Source organism: Dipodomys spectabilis, unplaced genomic scaffold (genome assembly GCF_019054845.1).
Source record: "Dipodomys spectabilis isolate Male_0828 unplaced genomic scaffold, ASM1905484v1 ptg000288l, whole genome shotgun sequence".
In the NCBI taxonomy this organism is placed as follows: Eukaryota; Metazoa; Chordata; class Mammalia; order Rodentia; family Heteromyidae; genus Dipodomys; species Dipodomys spectabilis.
Window position 1 is genome coordinate 882,318 of NW_024870965.1, and position 18,546 is coordinate 900,863.

At 56.7% G+C, this 18,546-nt stretch overlaps 1 protein-coding gene across 1 annotated transcript; it reads right to left on the reverse strand.

The window, feature by feature from the left end:
• Positions 1 to 16: 16 nt before the first annotated feature.
• On the reverse strand, positions 17 to 16,999 carry Inava (innate immunity activator). The gene is made up of 10 exons (XM_042701231.1): positions 16,844 to 16,999; positions 14,154 to 14,302; positions 13,296 to 13,420; positions 12,744 to 12,860; positions 12,073 to 12,286; positions 6,878 to 6,931; positions 5,862 to 6,072; positions 5,450 to 5,623; positions 3,349 to 4,000; positions 17 to 1,547 (listed from the first exon to the last, which is right to left on the reverse strand). The coding sequence occupies exons 2-10, from the start codon at positions 14,206 to 14,208 to the stop codon at positions 1,455 to 1,457; spliced, it is 1,695 nt and encodes a 564-aa protein (XP_042557165.1). The 5' UTR covers positions 14,209 to 14,302; positions 16,844 to 16,999; the 3' UTR covers positions 17 to 1,454.
• Positions 17,000 to 18,546: the final 1,547 nt, after the last annotated feature.

Below are 18,546 nucleotides of genomic sequence, written 5' to 3' on the forward strand. Positions count from 1 at the left end.
GGCCAATCACAAAGAACAGACTTTATTGAAGTTTTTGGCACAAAGACCTCACCTAGTTCCAGTCCTGCAGCCGAGGGCCGGCCACTCTGCCATGGCAATAAGTTAATGTGGAGGATGTTCAGGTGTGTTGGGGGTGGGGGGAGGGAAGGAGCCAAGGCTCAGCAAATGAATGTCCTATCAAAGTAGGGGCGGGTGGACCCCAAAAGGGGGCCTACTGCAGTTTGTGACAGGCACACAGCGAAAGAGCATGTGTCCCTCGTTGTTCTGTACCCAGTGCCACGGGCCAACATGGAGAAGGGCACCATGTTCTTGCAGCCTTCTGTGAGGTTCTCAGTCTCAGGATCCTGCAGGGGAAGAGTTCTACGCAGGCAAAACTGGAATGCAGCTCTCTCAAACTGGGCATCTGACCTGGCAGCAGAGAGGCCTTCGGTGGAGATGCTGGTCTCAGTGCATGCAGCTAGCTTGCAGGCTTGCCCGGCCTCAACAGCTGGGCAATCCCTGAATGCCCTTTATGACAAGCTAGCACGGCAGGACTCAGGAAAGAGCATTCCCAGCATGTACAAATAAGGATTCTTCTCACAGCAGAGACAAGCATGGCTGGGCAGGGAACAGAAGGGTGGTAACCACCTCCTCCCACCCCAGACACGCCACAAAAGCGGTGCCTTCCCCCCAAATATTTGCCACGTGATGGTTTCTAGAACGATGAGAAATGATCTCAGAGAGAGGGCTGGGTCAGCCAGCCTCCAGCCTGGGGGCTTTCAAGTGACAATTTTCTGCAGACCCAAACGGGCTTGCAGCTTGGAAACCCAAGGGCGTGGAGTGAGAATAGTGACTGGAGCCTCTAACGGGATTTATGGGCCCCCAAAATAGCAGGGTTCAGGAAGACAAGACTCTACCAGGGTACTCTGACCTTTAACCTACCACTTGGTGTGCATCACAGAGCACATATAAGCAGGGCAGCAGGGAGGAAAGTCTCCTGCGGTCTATGGTATCAAGAGACCTGGGAAATGGAGGAGAGTGTGTGCCTCACTCAGCCTCAACAACGAGGGAAGAGAAGGGCCAGGAGCTTTCTCAGACTGGGCAGAGTGTCCAACAACCTTTCTCTGCTACCTGTCTTGGATAAGGACACTTGTCTTGTATAAGGACACTTATAAGGTTGTCAGTAAAACCAGCAAAGCCCTAAGTCCAAAGAGGCTAGACTCTGGGGGATCGAGTAGAATCCCATCATAAGAACTTGAGGACAAATCACAAATATAAATCCTCATATGGAAAGAAGGAAGAGGGAGGGAACACATAGATAGTGGAAGATGAAAACAACATCTCCAGCTCCAGGTCATCGGCCTGCGATGGGGTGAGGGAGCCGAAGGAGGCACTTATGGGTGAGGGGGGGTCTCAGCCCCAGCTCCAGCCTCGCTCTCAAAGTCTTTCCCAGCAGCAGCTGAGGCGTCCAACAGTTACACTTGGCTGATGATTTCTCCATTTTCAGGGACAAAGACTTGCACAGGAGCCCCCTCGGGCGATCTCCGGAGCACACACACGGTGGGTACCTGCCAGGGGGGAGAAGAAGGGAGACTGTGGGTGAGCAAACCAGGGTACTTGTCATCCTTGTCCCTTGAAGACACAGGCAGGCGGCGGCAGGGGTAGCAGCGGTGGTGACAGGGCCCTGACACTCAGCTCCGGCCCTCCCTCCCATGCTTATGTTTCTAGGGATCATCCCTTATGCCCTGTCTCTCCAGGTTCTTTCAGTTGATGGACAGACGCTGACCTCCTCCTTCCCTACCTTCCTGCCGCTCACATCTCAGGATCTGCCCTGTCTAGCAGGTTAGGATGAGCTAGATCTGGGCCAAGGACAGGTCTAAGCTCGCAGGAAGGGAAAAGCACGTCAGCTAGAGGGTGAGGCCTGGGACGGAGCCAGGGAACTGCCCGGCTGGGCACGGCAGCTGCAGCCTAAAAGCTTGTGAGGGGGGGAAGGAGAGGGGAGTGGGATACAGCTGGGTTGCTGGGAGCCTGGGGCGTCAAAGGAGCAGCCTGTGGTGACTTCTGGAGTGCGTCCCCAGCAGAGCTCTCTGCACCAGGAAGGAAAAGAAAGGAAGTAATTCATGCATGCTATTGCCATGAATGAAGCAACGAGGGCCAGTGGCAGAGTGCTCTAAATCCTAGATACACTGCACCAAGCTGGTCTGCAGGGGCCTGGATGGGGATACTGGCAGTAATCTGACCTTGGGTTTGTACTGCTAATCATTTCAGTCTCTTATCTGCCCACACACTACTCCCACCTCTCAGCAGGGAAACAGAAGCCCAAAGGAGTTGAGTATACTGCCTAACTCTGCATCTGGTAACTAACAGGGCTAGAATTTGAACCTGGTAGTCTAGCTTGAAAGCTCATAGTCTTTGATAGGAGTCCTTGCCTCTCAGCTTAGTGTGGTGGAGGAATGTCAAGAAGAAGGGATGGGTGGCTCACGTCTATAATCCTAGCTACTCAGGAGGCTGAGATCTGAGGATCACAATTCAAAGTCTGCCTGGGCAGGAAAGTCTGTGATACTCCTATGGCCAATTAACTATCAAAATACTGGAAGTAGAGCTGTGGCTCCAAGTGGTAGAAGGCTAGCCTTGAGCACAAAAGCTCAGGGACGGTGCCCGGGTCTTGAGTTCAAGCTCTAGCAAAGACAAAAAAACAAAAACAAAAATAGAGGACAGGGTGCTGGTGGCTCACGCTTGTAATCCTAGCTACTCAGGGGGCTGAGATCTGAGGATTGTGCTTCAAAGCCAGCCTAGGCAGGAAAATCCGTTGAGACTCTGATCTCCAATAAACCACTAGAAAACCAGAGAGCCCAGACCACACAACCGACCAAAAAAAAGGAAGAAGAAACAGGAGGAACAGAAGGAAGAGGAGGAGGAGGAGGAGAAGAAAGAGAAGGAAGAATCAACAGGCTGACACATGTTCTGATCTCTGCAAATCCCATTTCTAAACGTTTCCTCTGCCTGGGCCCTCAAGTCAGGTTAATTTCAGGGGTTCATTTCCATCGGATTTGAGGTTTCTGTGCTTGGTGGATCATCTATGGGGTACTGGAAGGTGTGGAGTGGGGGGACCCGCAGCTCTCCGCGAGGATCACCTCGGCCAGGGCACCCCGGTACCTGTCACGAGCAGGCAAGCAACATCAGGAGGCGCCCGGGGGAAGCCAGGCGGCTTCCACAGAGCCCAAGAGGAAACGTTTTCCTGGCCTGTGTCCCGGGCTGGCACGGCCCGAGCACCGGGCGTGCAGGAGCGGCATCAGTCCACCCTTGCACCCGCAGGGACGCAGCCCCGTGCCCGGCCCCCCTCCCCCGTGCCCGGCCCGGGGCGGGTACCTGTGCGCGGGGCGGCGCCGGGGCCCGGCCGGGCGGCAGGCTGCGGACGCGGAAGGCCCCGTGGCGGTCGAGCGAGTGCGGGCGTCGGCTGCGGAGCCGAGCGCGCTCGTGCCACCACTGCAGCTCCTCGGACACCGCGGCCCGGCTGAGCGCGCGGCCCGCCGCGCCGTCCTTCAGCGACGGCGTGCGCCCCAGGCGACCCCGGGCGGCGGCGGGGCGCGGGAAGCGCAGGGCCGCGGCCGCCTCGCCCGGGCCGCGCCGCTCCCACTCGCCGGGCTCCCACTCGCCGAGTCCCCCCGGGCTCTCGGCCACGACCACGAACCGCCCGGCCGCAGCCCCCGCCGCCGGGAAGAAGCCGGGGGGCAGCAGCAGCCTGGGGGCGTGGGGCGCCGGGCCCCAGGCCCCGCGGGGCCGCGCGGGCTCCGGGGCGCACAGCGGGCGCAGGAAGGAGATGTCGGGGCTGCTGCTGCCGGGGGACGTGGGGTGGGAGACGCTGGAGGCCTCGGAGCCGCTGTCCTCGGAGCAGGAGTGGCGGGCGCCCGGCGCGGGCGGGCTCTGCGGGCGGCGCGGCTCGGGCGCCGTCACCGTGTAGTGCGTGGGGCGCCGGCGGGGGAAGGCGCTGCGCCCCCGGGCCTCGCGGAACGAGTCCAGCCTAGGAGAGAGAGAGAAGGCGGGTGCTCAGCTGGCTGCATTGGAGGGGGTGAGTTAAAGTCCTGGGAGGAGCGCAGGGCCCAGATCTGAGGATCACGGTTCGAAGCCAGACCAGGCAGACTCCTATCTCCAATTAACCGCCAAAAAGCTGGAAGTGGAGCCGTGGCACAAGTGGTAGAGCGCCAGCCTTGAGCAAAAAAGCTGAATGACAGCGCCTAGGCCCTGAGTTCAGGACTGGCGTGCACGCACAGGCACGCACACACACACACGTCTTGGAATGGATGCCCACCGTAAGGTCAGAGCACAGAAAGTGTTAGATCAAATCTCCCTGAAGCAAATACACAAAAGCCAAACACTCTTCCATACACTTTAAGTCATCTCTAGAGTGTTCATAGATAAAGGTTTAATACGATGTAAGTGCTATGGAGACTGTTCCTATGCTGGGCTTTGTTCCCATACTTGGTCTTGAACTTGGGGTCTCGTACAAGGTCTCCGTTGATTTTTTTTTTTTTTTTGGCTTTTTCTGCTCAAAGGTTGAAATTCCACCTCCAATCCCAGCGTTTTGCTGATTAACTGGAGATCAGAGTCTCTCAGATTTGTCCACCTAGTCTAGGTCAGAACCACAATCCTCAGATCTCGGCTTCCTGAGTAGCTAGGATTATAAGCCACAGACACACGGCTTTCTTATGCTGCATTATTTAGGAAATAATGGCAAGAACAGTGTTACTAGCTGGAGCTGTTTAGTATGTTTAGGGCTCTGTGTTGTATCCCTAGCACTGGGGGAAAAATACTGCACCTGTCCAGTGTGTGCATACGTGTGCGCATGTGCGCATGCGCATAGACACACACACACACACACACACACACACACACACACACACACACACATACACACACACACACACACACACACACACACTCAACACACAGCCACATAGATGATACTGGGATTTGAACTCAGGGCCTCACTTTCTTGCTTAGCTTTTTCACGCTATCACTTGAGCCATGCTGTACTTCCAGTTTTTCGTGGTTAAGTGGAGATAAGAATCTCAGCTTTGTCTACCCAGGATGGCTTCCATTTGTGATCCTTAGATCTCAGGCTTCTGAGTAGCAAGGATTACAGGCATAAACTGCTGGTACCTGGCCAGGAAATTGTCTTTCAACAAACATTCACATAAACTAGGGCTCTATAGGCTAAATCCATTGATGGACAATGGTGTGATGGAACTCCTGAATCCCTGTATACCTTCCCTACAAGCAATAGCTGGGCATCTGTGAACTCTATGTCTGTGGCTATCTGCTAGAAAATTCTGCAGCCTCTTTGGGGGAGGCCTCAGAAATGATCCTAAGCAGAAGCCAAGATGCTAGCCATATGTCAGCCAGGGTGTATATAGCAGCATCCCCAAACCTTGGATGGTGCGTGTCCCCACATCTCTGGGGGAGCTCTTACCTCAGGGACTGTGCCTGGCCTCGCCTGCCTTGCATCTCGGGGGTGGCTGGGGCGCTGGTGCGGCCCTGTCGCTGGCCAGGAACGCTGCGGATGGGGACCATGTGGTAGGAGATGGGCTCTAGCAGCCACAGGCTGGAGGTGAGGGCCCCGTCCTGTGGCGTGGTGGCTGGGCTACTGGGAAAGGACAATTGGGAGAGCAGTCAGCGACGAGAACATCTCCAGCAAGGAGCTCAAGAACTCCACAAGCACAGGGACCCAGCAGCCCAAGGTCAGGGGTGTGAACTGCCACCACTCACACCCCTGCCATCACACAGCTCAGGAGAGAGTGCGCTCCTGCCCCTTTCCTCTTCTGTCTGTCCAGCCCGAGCGTGCGCGCGCATCCCTGCCAGGTCTGCCTTCCCTTTACCCTGACCTAGACTCGCTGCTGGGCTCCAAAGATTTCCTGGACTTCTCATATGGATGGTCGAGGCTGGTCTCCTTCCAAGGGCTGTTCTGGATGGGGGCCCGCTCTAGGCCCCCCGGCTGAGGCCCTGCTGGCTGCAGCCCCTCGAGACTCTGGGGTGGGAGAGGCCGGGAAGGTAGGACCGGGGACTCTGGGGGAGGTTTTGGCATGTGTGAGTCCTCTGCAGGAATAAAAGAAACCGGGTAAGGGCAGAGGCCGGGAAAACCAGCCCAGCAAGAACCTTCTGGCTCTCCCTCTCATGTCTGGCTTGTCCATCTGCTCTGGGCATGGCTCTGACCCCAGATACTCACACTTTGTTTTCTTCTCCTCTGGGCCTCCCTCTTTCCCACAGCCCTATCTGCACCTCAAGTAGCCTCCTGGCTCTCGCTAATCCCATTTGTCAACAGTGGGTCCTGGTGCTGGAGGCATTGGAGGCAGCCACAGGCTGAAGGCTGGCCTTGTGTTAACCCATTTTTCTTGTTCCTGCCTTGCCCAAGTGCCCTATTTCCTTATTGGCCTGGGCACTCCCTTGGCCTGACTGCACCACCCTCTCCTTCCACCTTGCCTCTGACATCCTGGGCAGGGGTAGGCAGGGTTCTTAGTCCTTTGACAAGGGTTTTGTCCCCCGGGTTCCAAGGATGGCGGATGGCGGGGTGATCAATTCTTGGCCCTGACTAGTTCCTCCTGGGAACGCAGCCCCAGGGTGAAGGAGTGGCCTTGGGGATTAACAGATTAGGAATTCCCCTTTCCTTTCTTCCAGTCAAATTTCTAGGGAGGTGGTAACTCCCTCCCTCCCCCAACTGAGCATATGCGGGGTACCTGAATGTCATCACGGCTGAGGGAGACCCTGGCTGACACCCTGCCCTCACCAGCTCACTAAACCTTCCACTCCCCATTGAGGTCCCCACAGTACATTCTGGCAAAGCCCTACAGTCTTGGGAGTAGGACCCCCCAGCCTTGGCCGTGTCTTCAAATCGTGCCCTCACCTTCTTCCAGGAGGAGCCCATCAGACAGGGAGCTATCATCCGAGGCGCTGAGCTCTGGGAAAAGCAAAGGGGAGAGAAGAGAAGGAAGTGAGGAAATCAACCTGTGTGTACAGGATCCTGGCCCAAACCCTCTCCCAGGGCTGCCTCCGCTGCCAGGAAATCCCTACTGGGTGCTGAACGATGTGTGGTGAATTATGGAAGAAAAAGATGCAGAAGTGAGGGGTTAGGAGACAGGAAATCTGATTTTAATCCTGGCTCTCTCATTGGCCACACAACCTTGAATTAGCCATTTCAAAGCTCCGACCTGCTTCCGCATCTATCAACAAAAGCCATTCTGGAAGGCCCTTAGTGTGAAAAGAATTTTGGCAATCTTCCCTCTACCACCACCACCTCCTTCCCCTCTTCTTCCTCCCCCCTCCTCCCTTGTGATTGAACTTAGAGCTTCACACTGGCTAGGCAGATGCTCCATCCCTTGAGCCCCACCTCCCAGCCCTTTTTGCTTTGGTTATTTTTGAGATGCTCTCTGCCTCTCAGAAGCAGAGGGCAGGGGCACATACCACCACACTGCTGGAGATTCACACCTGAACTACAGGCCTTTATGGCACAGCCTCTCAAAGCATCTCCACCAGTGTTGGATAATGAAGATAAACAATGGCTAATATGTCTACTGTGCCAATATGTGTATTTCTTGTAATAATTCATAATGTAAGGAAGATCATATCCAGGGAACAGCTGGGAAAAACTCTCATGAAGTTTGGGTCAATTAGTCAACCCAGTCGCCTTAGGTGCCTGAGTCAGAATTTACACCTAGATGGTTCGGCTTGTCTATGTCCTGAGCCACCACCTCTTACTGGCTCTATTGTTACTAGCACCTGCTACGTAGGTCATGACCAGAAGTTTTAAGAACAGTATATGCTTCTAACCATCGGAGATCCTTTAGGATAGGAGTTGGTGAACTACAACTGTATCTAATTCACTGGCTGTGTTTACCAGTATGCTTTATTGGAATACAGCTACAGATTCCTTTACCTGATGTCTGGCCGTAGTCATCACTGAAACGGCAGTTGGATGGGTGGTTGGGAGAGATGAGGGAGAATTGTGAAAGGAGCAATACTGATCAAGATGCAGTGTACTCATAAACCAACATGTGTAGTAATGCATTTGTACAACTATGTAACGATAACAAGTATATAATTTTTTAAAAGAGAGACCACCAAGCCTAAAATGCTATCTAACCTTTTGTAGAAAAGAATTTTCCAATCTTCAATGCGTAACTAAAATGAAATACAAATTTTACTCAGAGCAGTTCTTAAACTCTGTCAGGTTCAGTGAAGGAGGTACCCTTTGCTCTCTGCCTGGAGAACAAAGGTTTTTATGGTCCCCAATGGCAAGTTGAACTACTTTACGGAATTGTTACCTTCCGCAGCAGGCTTAACAGTGCAACCCAGGTTTCAGTTACCCACTTAGCTCTAGCCTAGGTTTGCAGGGCTGGACCTCCTGGGAGACAGAAATGTCACACCCATTTCCTTCAGGTGACAGATCACCAACTGAAGAACTTTCCTCAAGGCTGGCTGACTAGACCCTAATGTTTTTTTTGGCCAGTCGTAGGGCCTGAACTCTGGGCCTGGGCGCTGTCTCTCAGCTCTTCAGCTCAAGGTGAGCACTCTACCACTTGAGCCACAGCACCACTTCCGGCTTTTTCTGCTTATGTGATGCAGAGGAATTGAACCCAGGGCGTGATGCATGCAAGGCAAGCACTCTACCACCGAGCCACCTTCCCAGCCCCGCATGTTTTGAATACACACAAGATCCAGGATCTTCTGTCTGGCAAGAAAGCAACCGTCCCCCATCGGCTCTAACCTGCACATAAACAAGATGATTTTTGTAGGTCCCAAGCGCTATATTGCAAACAAGGGAGAATGGAGACACATTGCTTCTACAGAGGCGGGAGCTGCCAGGCCCAAGTGGCTCATGCACACTGTCGCTGCCCTGTCCCAGCCTGGCTTACCACAATTGTCCTACCCCTGTCCTTAGGGTGCCCCCTCGGGACTGCAGCACAGGACTGCCCCCGGGGAAAGAGAACTGCAAAAAGACTGGACTCGGGAACTCAGCATTTCCAAAACGACCCTGCCCAACAAACCAATCTGCATGGCGCCGTGTTCATGAAAACTTAAGCACAATGAAAAGTTCATTACAACCGTGCCTACAGGGGCTGAGGAACGGAAATTGTCGTGTGTATGTGTGTGTGTGTGTTGGTACTAGGGCTTGAACTCAGGACCTGGGTGCTGTCCTTTAGCTTTTTCACTCATTCTACCACTTGAGCCACAACTTCATTTCTGACTTTTTGGTGGTAACTGGAGACGAGAAATCTCATGGACTTCACTGCTTGGGCTGGCTTTGAGCCTTGATCCTCAGATCTCAGCCTCCTAAGTAACTAGGATTATAGGTGTGCATACACCAGCTCCGGGCATGGAACTGAACTTGTACTTAAGAGTCTACCGTATTGAAGAGCAAAGATGGGCAGCACTTCCACCGTCTCAGAAATTCACTGGGAGAGTTATTCAACTAGCCAGCAAACACACAGTGGGCACCTTTTACATTAAAAAAGAGGTGTGTGCTGAGTGGAGGTGGCTCTCATGAAGCTCCCTATAATAAATTAGTTCAACACCTGATGGCTCTTTGCCACCTGCATAATTACTCTCACCTGGCCTAATTACTTTACCAACCTGAATAACCCTTGTGTGGAGAACAAGAAGGTGGAGGTGGAGTTTTGTTTTGAAATGCTTTTTTTTTTTGCTTTGTTTGCTTATTTTTTTTTTCCTTTTTAAATTCAAAACACCTTTCCTCCTCTAGCTAATTATTAAGCCTTCTCCACTTCTTCCTTCTAGGTGCGTCTAGCTGGGCAGAGGAGCCACAAAACAGGAATTACTTGTCTGGAACTTCTAGCTCTGAGCTCCCAAGCCAGGGCATTTGAACCCAGGACCCAGAAGAGAACAGGGCCAGAAGCTAGCAATCAGGGAGCCAGGTAAGCTAGCAGCCGGTGTGAGCCTCAGCCCTGCCCGTAGCCGTCTGTCTTCTCCTGGGCTGAGCCCCTCCGAGAACCGCAGCCTCCCGCCTTCCTTCACTGGGTTAAACCAGAGTCCTAGGCGTGTCCTGGCCTGCAGCCCCATTCCCAACAAAGAATGTCATTGATCACAATGGTGGCAGCAGAGTGACATCCCCTCACCAGCCTGTCGAGGCAGAAGCTCTCAGCAACCACAGCACCCAAGGGCAAGAAGAGCTGCTGACAGTGTGGCTGGGGGGCTGGCGGGGGGGGGGGGGGAGGGGGGAGACAGGAGGGGCTGTGACCACCTGGGATGGCTTCCTCCAAGCACGGGGCAAGCTGGCCGCTGGGTCAGCGGCGGTCTTCCAAGGGAAGGGCCCTTGCTGAGGGTCTGTGGGGAATGGAGGAGGGGTGGAGACACCTTTTCCCTTCAGGCTAGAGCCAATGGCCACCTGGCCCTGGGGCAGCCCAGTGGCTTTTCTGCCATCCACTCCTGACTGCTGCTTGGTTGGCCTAGCTGGGTCTGGTCACACACTCCTTACCCAAATACAGAGCGCACAGATGAGAGCAGGCGCTGGGGAAACTGCCTGCCTAAGGGACATGGACAAGAGGAGCTTCCAGCAGCGAGGCAGGAAGCCGAGCTCACAGGCCACAGGGCAGCCCTGTTCTCCAAGCTGAGCCGAAGCCTCTAGTCCACTTTGCCCTGGGCCTCTGTCTGTCAGGCCCCATACAGCCAGGGACCCAGGAGAGACTTAGAGCAAGGCTGAGCCCCACGGCTCAGGGTGGTGGGCACTGGAATGGAGGAATGAAGGCCGCAAGTCTTAACCTGACAAGCTGGATTTGGGTGGAGGCAAAGAAAGACACTGGGTACTGGTGGCTCATGCCTGTAATCTTAGCTACTCAGAAGGCTGAGATCTGAGGATCACGGTTCAAAGTCAGCCTTGGCAGAAAAGTTTTTGAGACTCTTATCTCCAATCAACCAAGAAAAAGTCAGAAGTGGAGATGGGGTCCAAGTGGTTCAGCACTAGCCTTGAGCTAAAAAGCTAAGGGAGAACATCAAACCCTGAGTCCAAACACAAACAAACCCAATCTAGTTCAGGCCTCAAAATTGCTAGTAGATGCAACCCAGCCTAGACACACTGAAGTCAGGTGGTGACTTCTGACACTGCCAATGCACTCATTGCCACAAAGCCACAGGTCTCCTGATCAGGGCCACAGGTACTATAAAGTAGAGCACAGAGGAAGGAAGATCACCCGACCTGGGCAAGTGCAGGTGCAGAAGGGATTATGATAGTAGCGCCAATCAATGAGGCTAGACTCCATTTAGCAAGCTCCACAGGGAGTCAGTGATCAGCTGCACACAGCGAGGATGGGTGCCTGTGCCCGCCAGGGGAAGGCGTGCTACCTCATGGAGTCCTACCCTGACCAGAGAGGCCCGTGGGCCTGAGGCACCTCAGCCCAATCAACCCCAGGATTAAGCTTAGAGTCAGCCTAGGACATGCCTTCTGCCAGGGAAGTGTGTGTGTGTGTGTGTGTGTGTGTGTGTGTGTGTGTGTTAAGGCTTGAACTCAGGGCCAGAGCTCTATCCCTTAGCTTTTTTATTCAAGGTTGGCACTCTACCACTTGAGCTACACCTCCAGTTCTGGCTTTTTTGTTGTTGTTGGTCGTGGGGCTTGAACTCTGGGCCTGGGCGCTGTCCCTCAGCTCTTCAGCTCAAGGCTAGCGCTCTAACACTTGAGCCACAGTGCCCCTCCGGTTTTCTGAGTGGTTTATTGGAGATAAGAGTCTCACAAACTTTCCTGCCCGGGCTGGCTTTGAACCACGCTCCTCAGCTATCAGCCTCCTCAGTAGCTAGGATGACAGGCGTGAGCCACCAGTGCCCTGACTTTTTGAAGGCGAGTGAAGGAGGAGGAAGAGGGATGTCTAAGGTGAGGAGAAGATGGTCTCCCACGAAAGAAGAGTCATGCCAGACCCGCAGAGGGCAGGCAGGGGGTCCAGGGGGCCCCAAGAAGCCAGCTGTGGCCAGCTGGAGCGGATAGGAAGCCTCAGACAGAGTGGCAGGCGCGCAGGTGGTGCTAACTGGGTGCCAACGCGCGGATGCCACCCGCACACCAGCCGCGGCCGGTCCACGCACGCCCGCACGCCCGCTCACCTCGGCCCAGCGTGACAGGCGGGGGCTCACTGCTGCGCCTGCGCTCTCCCAGGCAGCGCTGCAGCTCCCGCAGCTTCTTCTCCTCCTGCAGCGCCGCGTGCTTGCGCTGCCGCCGCGCCTGCCGGCTGAGGTTGTCCTCGGAGCTCAGCCTCCGCGCCGCCTCGGTGATCTGCAGCTGCAGGGCCAGCTGGCGCTCCAGGCCGCTCTGGGGGTCCTAGGGGAACGGGATGGGCATGTGATGGGAGGCCGGGGCACAGCAGCAGCAGCTCGGACACCCCCCCCCCCGCACCTGCAGGGGGCAGAGGGCGGGGCACTGGGAGGGGTCCAGAGCCCATTGGTCCCCATGAGAAGCTATCAGGCATCCTGAGCCCTCCCTGAGCTGCCTGCTGAGCAGGGCTGGGATGGGGCCATGAGGGACACTGTCCTCAGAAGGTCAGGCAGGCCGGGCTATGCTCACCGGGGGCCAGCCAAGCCGGGCTGAGATGCAGGCAGCCCTGGGGTCCGAGTGACCTACCTGGACAGACAGGCAACTGCCTACCAGCTGGACTACCCAAGGGGGTGCCCTGGACCACCACAGGGCTGACCCCCGCCCCATGGCCCCTGGGGACCGAGGGACTGCCCCACCCCATGGCCCCTGGGGACTGAGGGACCGCCCCATCGAAGCTCCTCACCTCTCTGCGCAAGGCCCACTCATCCAGCCTGTAAGCGGCTCCGATCCTGCGGCGCACCTTGGGGGCCTTTTCTCCCGGCTTGAGGGGGTACTCTGCCGGCAAGGTGCCTGTCAGCTCCTGCGGAGGAGGGGGGCAGGGAGGGGGGCCAACACAAGCCCCTGGTCACTTACCTAGCTAGCCCTTGGCCAACCCTGAGAGGTTCATCTAGTGACCCCCAAATCGCATTGCTGGGGACGGCTGAGCCACCAGTGCCCCTGCCACATCCTTCATACCTCGCCCCGCCCGCCATCCAAAACTTGGGGCACCCTGTGCACACGCCCTCCCGTCTGCAGCCCCTCGGGCCCGTTCTTCTCCATGCCCCCCACTCACTCCCCTCCCCCCGGGGCCCAGGCTGGACACTGCATCAGAGGGGCTCTGAGCCTAGAACTCAGTCTGATTTTCCAGAACCATTCAAGACTAGGGCTACCCGGCACCCACACGGAGCTCTGACACCCCAGATCCAGCTCCCCGGAGAGTAGCCCCATTGGGGGCAGGGCCCAGCCCAGTCCTCACCGCCTCTCGCAGACAGAGCCTCCGCAGCTCCTCCAGGCAGGCCTCCAGCCGCGCCTCCAGGGCCCTCTGCTGCTTGCGCACCGCGTGGGTCAGCTCCTTGGTCTGGGAGACGGGGCTGTCCGGGCCTGTGCGAGGGGAAAGGGCCCCTCTCAGGGATACTGAGGTAGGCGGTTCTCTTACATGCTTTGTTGACCACTCTTTGCTAAGTCTTTAATGCCTGCCCACAAATTACAAGCTAGCTGCCACGGCCTGTGTCATAACCACAAAGCACCGTCTCCCGGCTGTGCAGGGCGCTGCATCACAGCTCAAAGGCAGGGTTCTCCCGCCAGGGGACCTGCGGCCGGCGACAGCCTCCATGGTCACAACTGCTGGGTCTCTTCCCTCCCCTCCCTTACCCCCTTTTCTTCCTCTTCCTTACACTTACACACACACACACACCTCTCCTATCCTGTCAAAACTAGGCCAGGGGCTGGGAAGATGGCTCAGTGGTAGAGTGCTTGCCTAGCATGTGTGAGGCCCTGGGTTCAATTCCTTAGTACCACATACACAGAAAAAGCCGGAAGTGGCATTGTGGCTCAAGTGGTAGAGTGCCAGCCTTGAGCAAAAGAAGCTTAGGGACAGCGCCCAGGCCCTGAGTTCAAGCCCCAGGACTGGCAAAGAAAAAAAAATCTAGGCCAGACTAGACCCGGAGGCTGGTCTCCGGGGAGAGCACTTTGCTGCATCCCTGCTCTCCTCCCCCTTCCCCAGCGTGCTCTCTCCCCTCCCTTCCAGCCTGAGGAGTCTCAGCCTGGCAAGCCTGGGGCCTGGGACTCACGCAGGAGTCAGGACTGGGGCTAGGGGTTTTCCAGACCCACTCACCAGACTGCAGGATGATGCCACTGTCCGTGTCGCTGACCTCATCCTTAGTCTCCATGGTGGATTTCTGGGAGGAGGGGGCACAGAGGCGGGAGGGGCAGCACGGGTCCCAGCAGGGGCCAGGATGTGAAGAGAGCCTGCTGTTCCCCCAGCTTTAAGGAGAATAGAGAACAATAACCAAAGAGCTCCCAGCAAACCCCACAGATCCCACACGCGGCTGAGAGACAGAGGCTTGGGGATGGAGGTGTGCACACAGGCTGTGTGCAATGAGGGGTTGCCAAGGGGAGGGGCTAGCCTCGCTCTGGGCCTCCTGAGTGAGGCCTCTAGGAGAGAGGTGGGACTGTGGCGGCAAAGTCATTGAGAGGAAAGACCAAGGACCAAGGGAGGGACAAGGAAGGGGAGTGGGGACAAAGCGGGGAGGAGAGGAATGAGGGGGAGATGTCCTCACGGAGTGCGGGGAGCACAGCCACATCCCTAGTCCTGGGTACTCAGGAGGCTGAGGTCGGAGGATCAAGGGGAAAGTCCTATCTCTAATTAACCACTAAAAAGCAGTTAAGTGGAGGTTTGGTTCAAGCACCAGCCTTGAGTGAAAAAGCCAGGTAAGAACAAGAGGCCCTGAGTTCAAGCCTCAGTACCAGCACAAGGAAGAAGGAGAGGGAGAAGGAGAGGAAAGGAGAGAAGAGGAGGAGGAGGAGGAGGAGGGAGGGGGGAGGGAAGGGAAGAAAAGGGAAGGGGGAGAAGGAAGCAGAGGTTGTTGAAGTTGGTGGGCACGCCGGGGTCCAAGGCTGGTCTAGGATGCCCAAGGCTCGGGTCACTTGGCTCCCTGAAGCCATTCCACGCCAGAGACTTATCCCAAAGCCAGAGCCCTGGAATGCCTTTCTTGCTAGCTCAGAGAGAATCAGCCTGGATCCCTTAAACCCCACAGCCCAGGAGGATGGGGGGGGGGGCAGGGCAACCGTCAAGACTGTGGAGGTTGGAGGTGAAGACAGTGATGAAGCAGGAACTGCCAGGGTCGAGGGCCCGCCCCCTCCTCTGCCTCCCTTGGGTCTTCTGGGCAGCGCTCGGTGGTGTGGGCACCATCCCAGCTGTGCGCCTGCCCAGCCAAACAACACCTGTGCCCGCCTCTTCTCTCCTCACCAAACCCACACCCCTGGTTGGGGTCCCAGCTGGCCAGGGCTGGCAGCTGCAGCCTGGAGCCCCGGGAGGGAGGGAGGGAGGCAGGAGGGTGGAACCCAGGCGGCCACCTCCTCACTGAGTCAGCCCATTGAGCAAGAGTCCAAAAGTCCTTCTGAGTTTCTGTCTGGGACTTATCCTACTGCACCCCCCCCCTTCCCCAGCTCAGGGCCCAGGCTGGGGAGATGGGCTCCATCCCTGTGCAGAGCCTGGGAAAGCAAAGCCAGGAGGAGGCGACAAGATACGGGCCGGGTCTCCGATGCTGTCTTCACCTCCACCGCAGCGGAGAGATTTCACAGCGCCCAGGTGGCAGCTGATCATATGGAAACGGGGCAGCAACCACCACCACCACAGCCCTGGAACCTGCCTGGACTTTGCACTTCTGAATCTCAGATTCGCCAAGGAATTGTAGGAAATACACAGCACATTAATTTAAAAAAAAGTACCTGTCGAGTCTTTATAAGCATATCAGAAGACAAATTGGCCATTGAGTCTGGAAGCCCCAGGGAAGTTGGGGTGACTGTTGGTCCCAGTCTCATCCTTGTTAGGATAGGGGAGCAGGCAGCTCAACCTTCCTCCCACTGTCCCCAGAAACTAGGGGCTCAGCCTGTGGCAGGAAGCGAGACCAACACCCTACCCAGGCAGGGTCCCCGCAGGTACACGGAGCCTCTCTTCAGACAAAGGAAGGAGGTGGTGTGGGAGGGGAAGCCATTAATTAGTCCCACTTGCTAATTAATTATTAACCACTAAGGAGTTGCTTTTGAAAGGTGGTGGGGGGGGGGGACTCAGACCCGCTTGGGGACTCCTAGAGGATGGCAGCTAAGTAGGACCAAGAGGGAGGCGCTGCCATTCACGGGGCTCTCGGTCCACTCAGTCCACTCTGCACCTTGCTGCTCGCACCTGGAGCCTGCTATTCCAGGCTGGTCAAAGAGCAGAGACTCAAGGTTACTGCCCAGATCCCCTCGGGGAAGTCTCCCAACCTCCGGATCCTCCATTTTCCAGATGCACAGCGGAGATTAAACTGGGCCTGCAGCCCCTCCCAGCTCCTCGGTGTGATTCTGAGCCATGCCCTGCTGAGAGACCCTCCCCCACAGCCAAAGCAGACCCCCCCTCCCCCTCCCCCCTCCCAAAGATGGGCATCTGCCCCACCCCCCTCCGGAGGACGGGAGTGCTAGGTGCGGGAAGTTAAAGGAAGTTCAGGTGACACCCAGCATCCGGCCCAACTCCGGAGTCCCAGCCCTGAGCCCCAAGAAGCACCCCACCATAACCCCACAGTGTCCCCAGGAAAAGGCAGAGGAGGAAAGAGACCAAGTGGACACCCCGTTGCAAAGGGGCTCCCCCCCCAAAACCAGCTTCTCCCCAGTCCCAGCTCATCATCTCCACTAACCTTTTCTCTACCAGATTGAGACCTGACCACAGGGACAAGCTCCTGGTCCCAACCCAGCACCCCTGCCCCCCAGCCACTGCCCAAACTCCCCGCCGGAGGCCCCAGGACCAGCTCCACCCTGTCCGGCCCTCACCTGCGTCTGGGCTTCCCTCCAGCGCCCCGCTGCTCCGGGGTCAAGAAGGGGAAGGGCCGCTCATGTGGCCCCAGGGGCTCTCAAGCCTCCGGCCGGCCACCTTGTGTTCGGCGCTCTGAGCCCGCTCCAGCTCGGTGCGGGCTGCTGGCCACCCCTCTGGCCAGCCCTCCCGTCCCTCCCGCCCCGCCCGCCCGCCTGCAGTCCCTCCCAGGCTGCCAGGCCAGGGGAACCAGGTTACTTGTTATGACTTGAGTCAGAGGGGAGGGGCAGGTGAGCAAGTCCTTCCCTGAACGAATCCTGCAGCTTGGCTGTGACCGCCAGGCAGCTCTGGGGCCTCTGCGCTTCCCGGGCCTGAGAGGAGCCCGGGGAAGGGGCTCCCCAAGAAGGAATGCCAGGAGGCCAAGGGGTCAGGCCTCGAGGACCCCTGGTGCCATGTGCTGCTGGTAAGGGACCTCGAAGTCTTCCTGCCTTGCTGGGCTCTGTGTGCCTTCCTGTATGCTGCTCTCCCTCCCAGAAATCGAGGAAGAGGAGGTATCCCCAAATAGAAAGCTTACTGTTAGAGAAGGTCACTGGGGCCCACTCCACCCCAGAGAGAAACTGAGGCCACCTGAGTTTGGTGGGTCACAGATCAGGGTTTTTAAGAACCTCAGGTTGAGGCAGGGGGCAGTGGCACACCTCTGTAGTCCCACTGACTCACATGGGAGGCCAGGAGTTGAGGACCAGCCAGGGCAACAAAAGATGCTGTCTATAGAAACAGACAAGAAAGAAAGAAGGAAAGAAGGAAAAAGAAAGAGAGAGAGAGAAAGGAGGGAGGGAAGAGGAAGAAAGGAGGGAAGAAGAAAAAGAAGTTGCCATCCACTACCAGGAAATTGTCTCCCCCCCCCCCCCCCCCCCCCGCCCATACACACACACAAAGAAACCTCTAGGCCAACCTCCCATGACCCTAAAGCACTGGGAAACCTGTTTGGAACCCAGCCAGTTACACCGGAGGAAACAGAGCTAAGGGTGGCTGGACTACAGACGCCCAGGCTGGACGACAGACATGTGGAGATGGTGGTACCCTCAGTGTTCATCTCACCCCCCCATCTCCCACCACGCCATCTACTCCCTCCCCCTAAAACCCCCCTTCCCAGCGAGTCACCAGTGTCCCACACCTGGTGGTAGAGACCCTAAAGGATCATAATCCAAAGACAGTCCAGACAGAAAAGTCCATGAGATTCCACCTCCCATGAACCAGCAAACAGCTGGACTGGAGGTGTGGCTCAAGCGGCAGAGCGCCAGCTGAGAGCAAGAAAGCCAAGCAAGCATCTTCCCATGTCTCACGCAGGGATGGCAAGGGAGGTGTGCCCTCATCAAACATCTGAGGGTCACAGTCTGCCACCTCCCCCTTGCCAGCACCCCAATCCTCCGACATACACAAACACACACTCCTTCACCTTCCTCTACACACCCCTTTTCCAAACAATGTTAGCCCCAGACTCCTGACCATCTCCTCCTGCCCCCAGGCCAGGGAGAGGGGCCCTCACAGGGGACAGTCCATCCCCACGATGGGAGCATGCTCGGTGGGCCTCCAAGCCCTTCCCTTCCCCCTACCCTCCACCTCGCAGCAAGACCTTCCCATCCCCCGACAGGTTTGCTTTCTTCCAAGTCAAACAGAGAGGAGTTGACTCCAGCCTTTGCCCATCCCCCAGCTGCAACCTGGG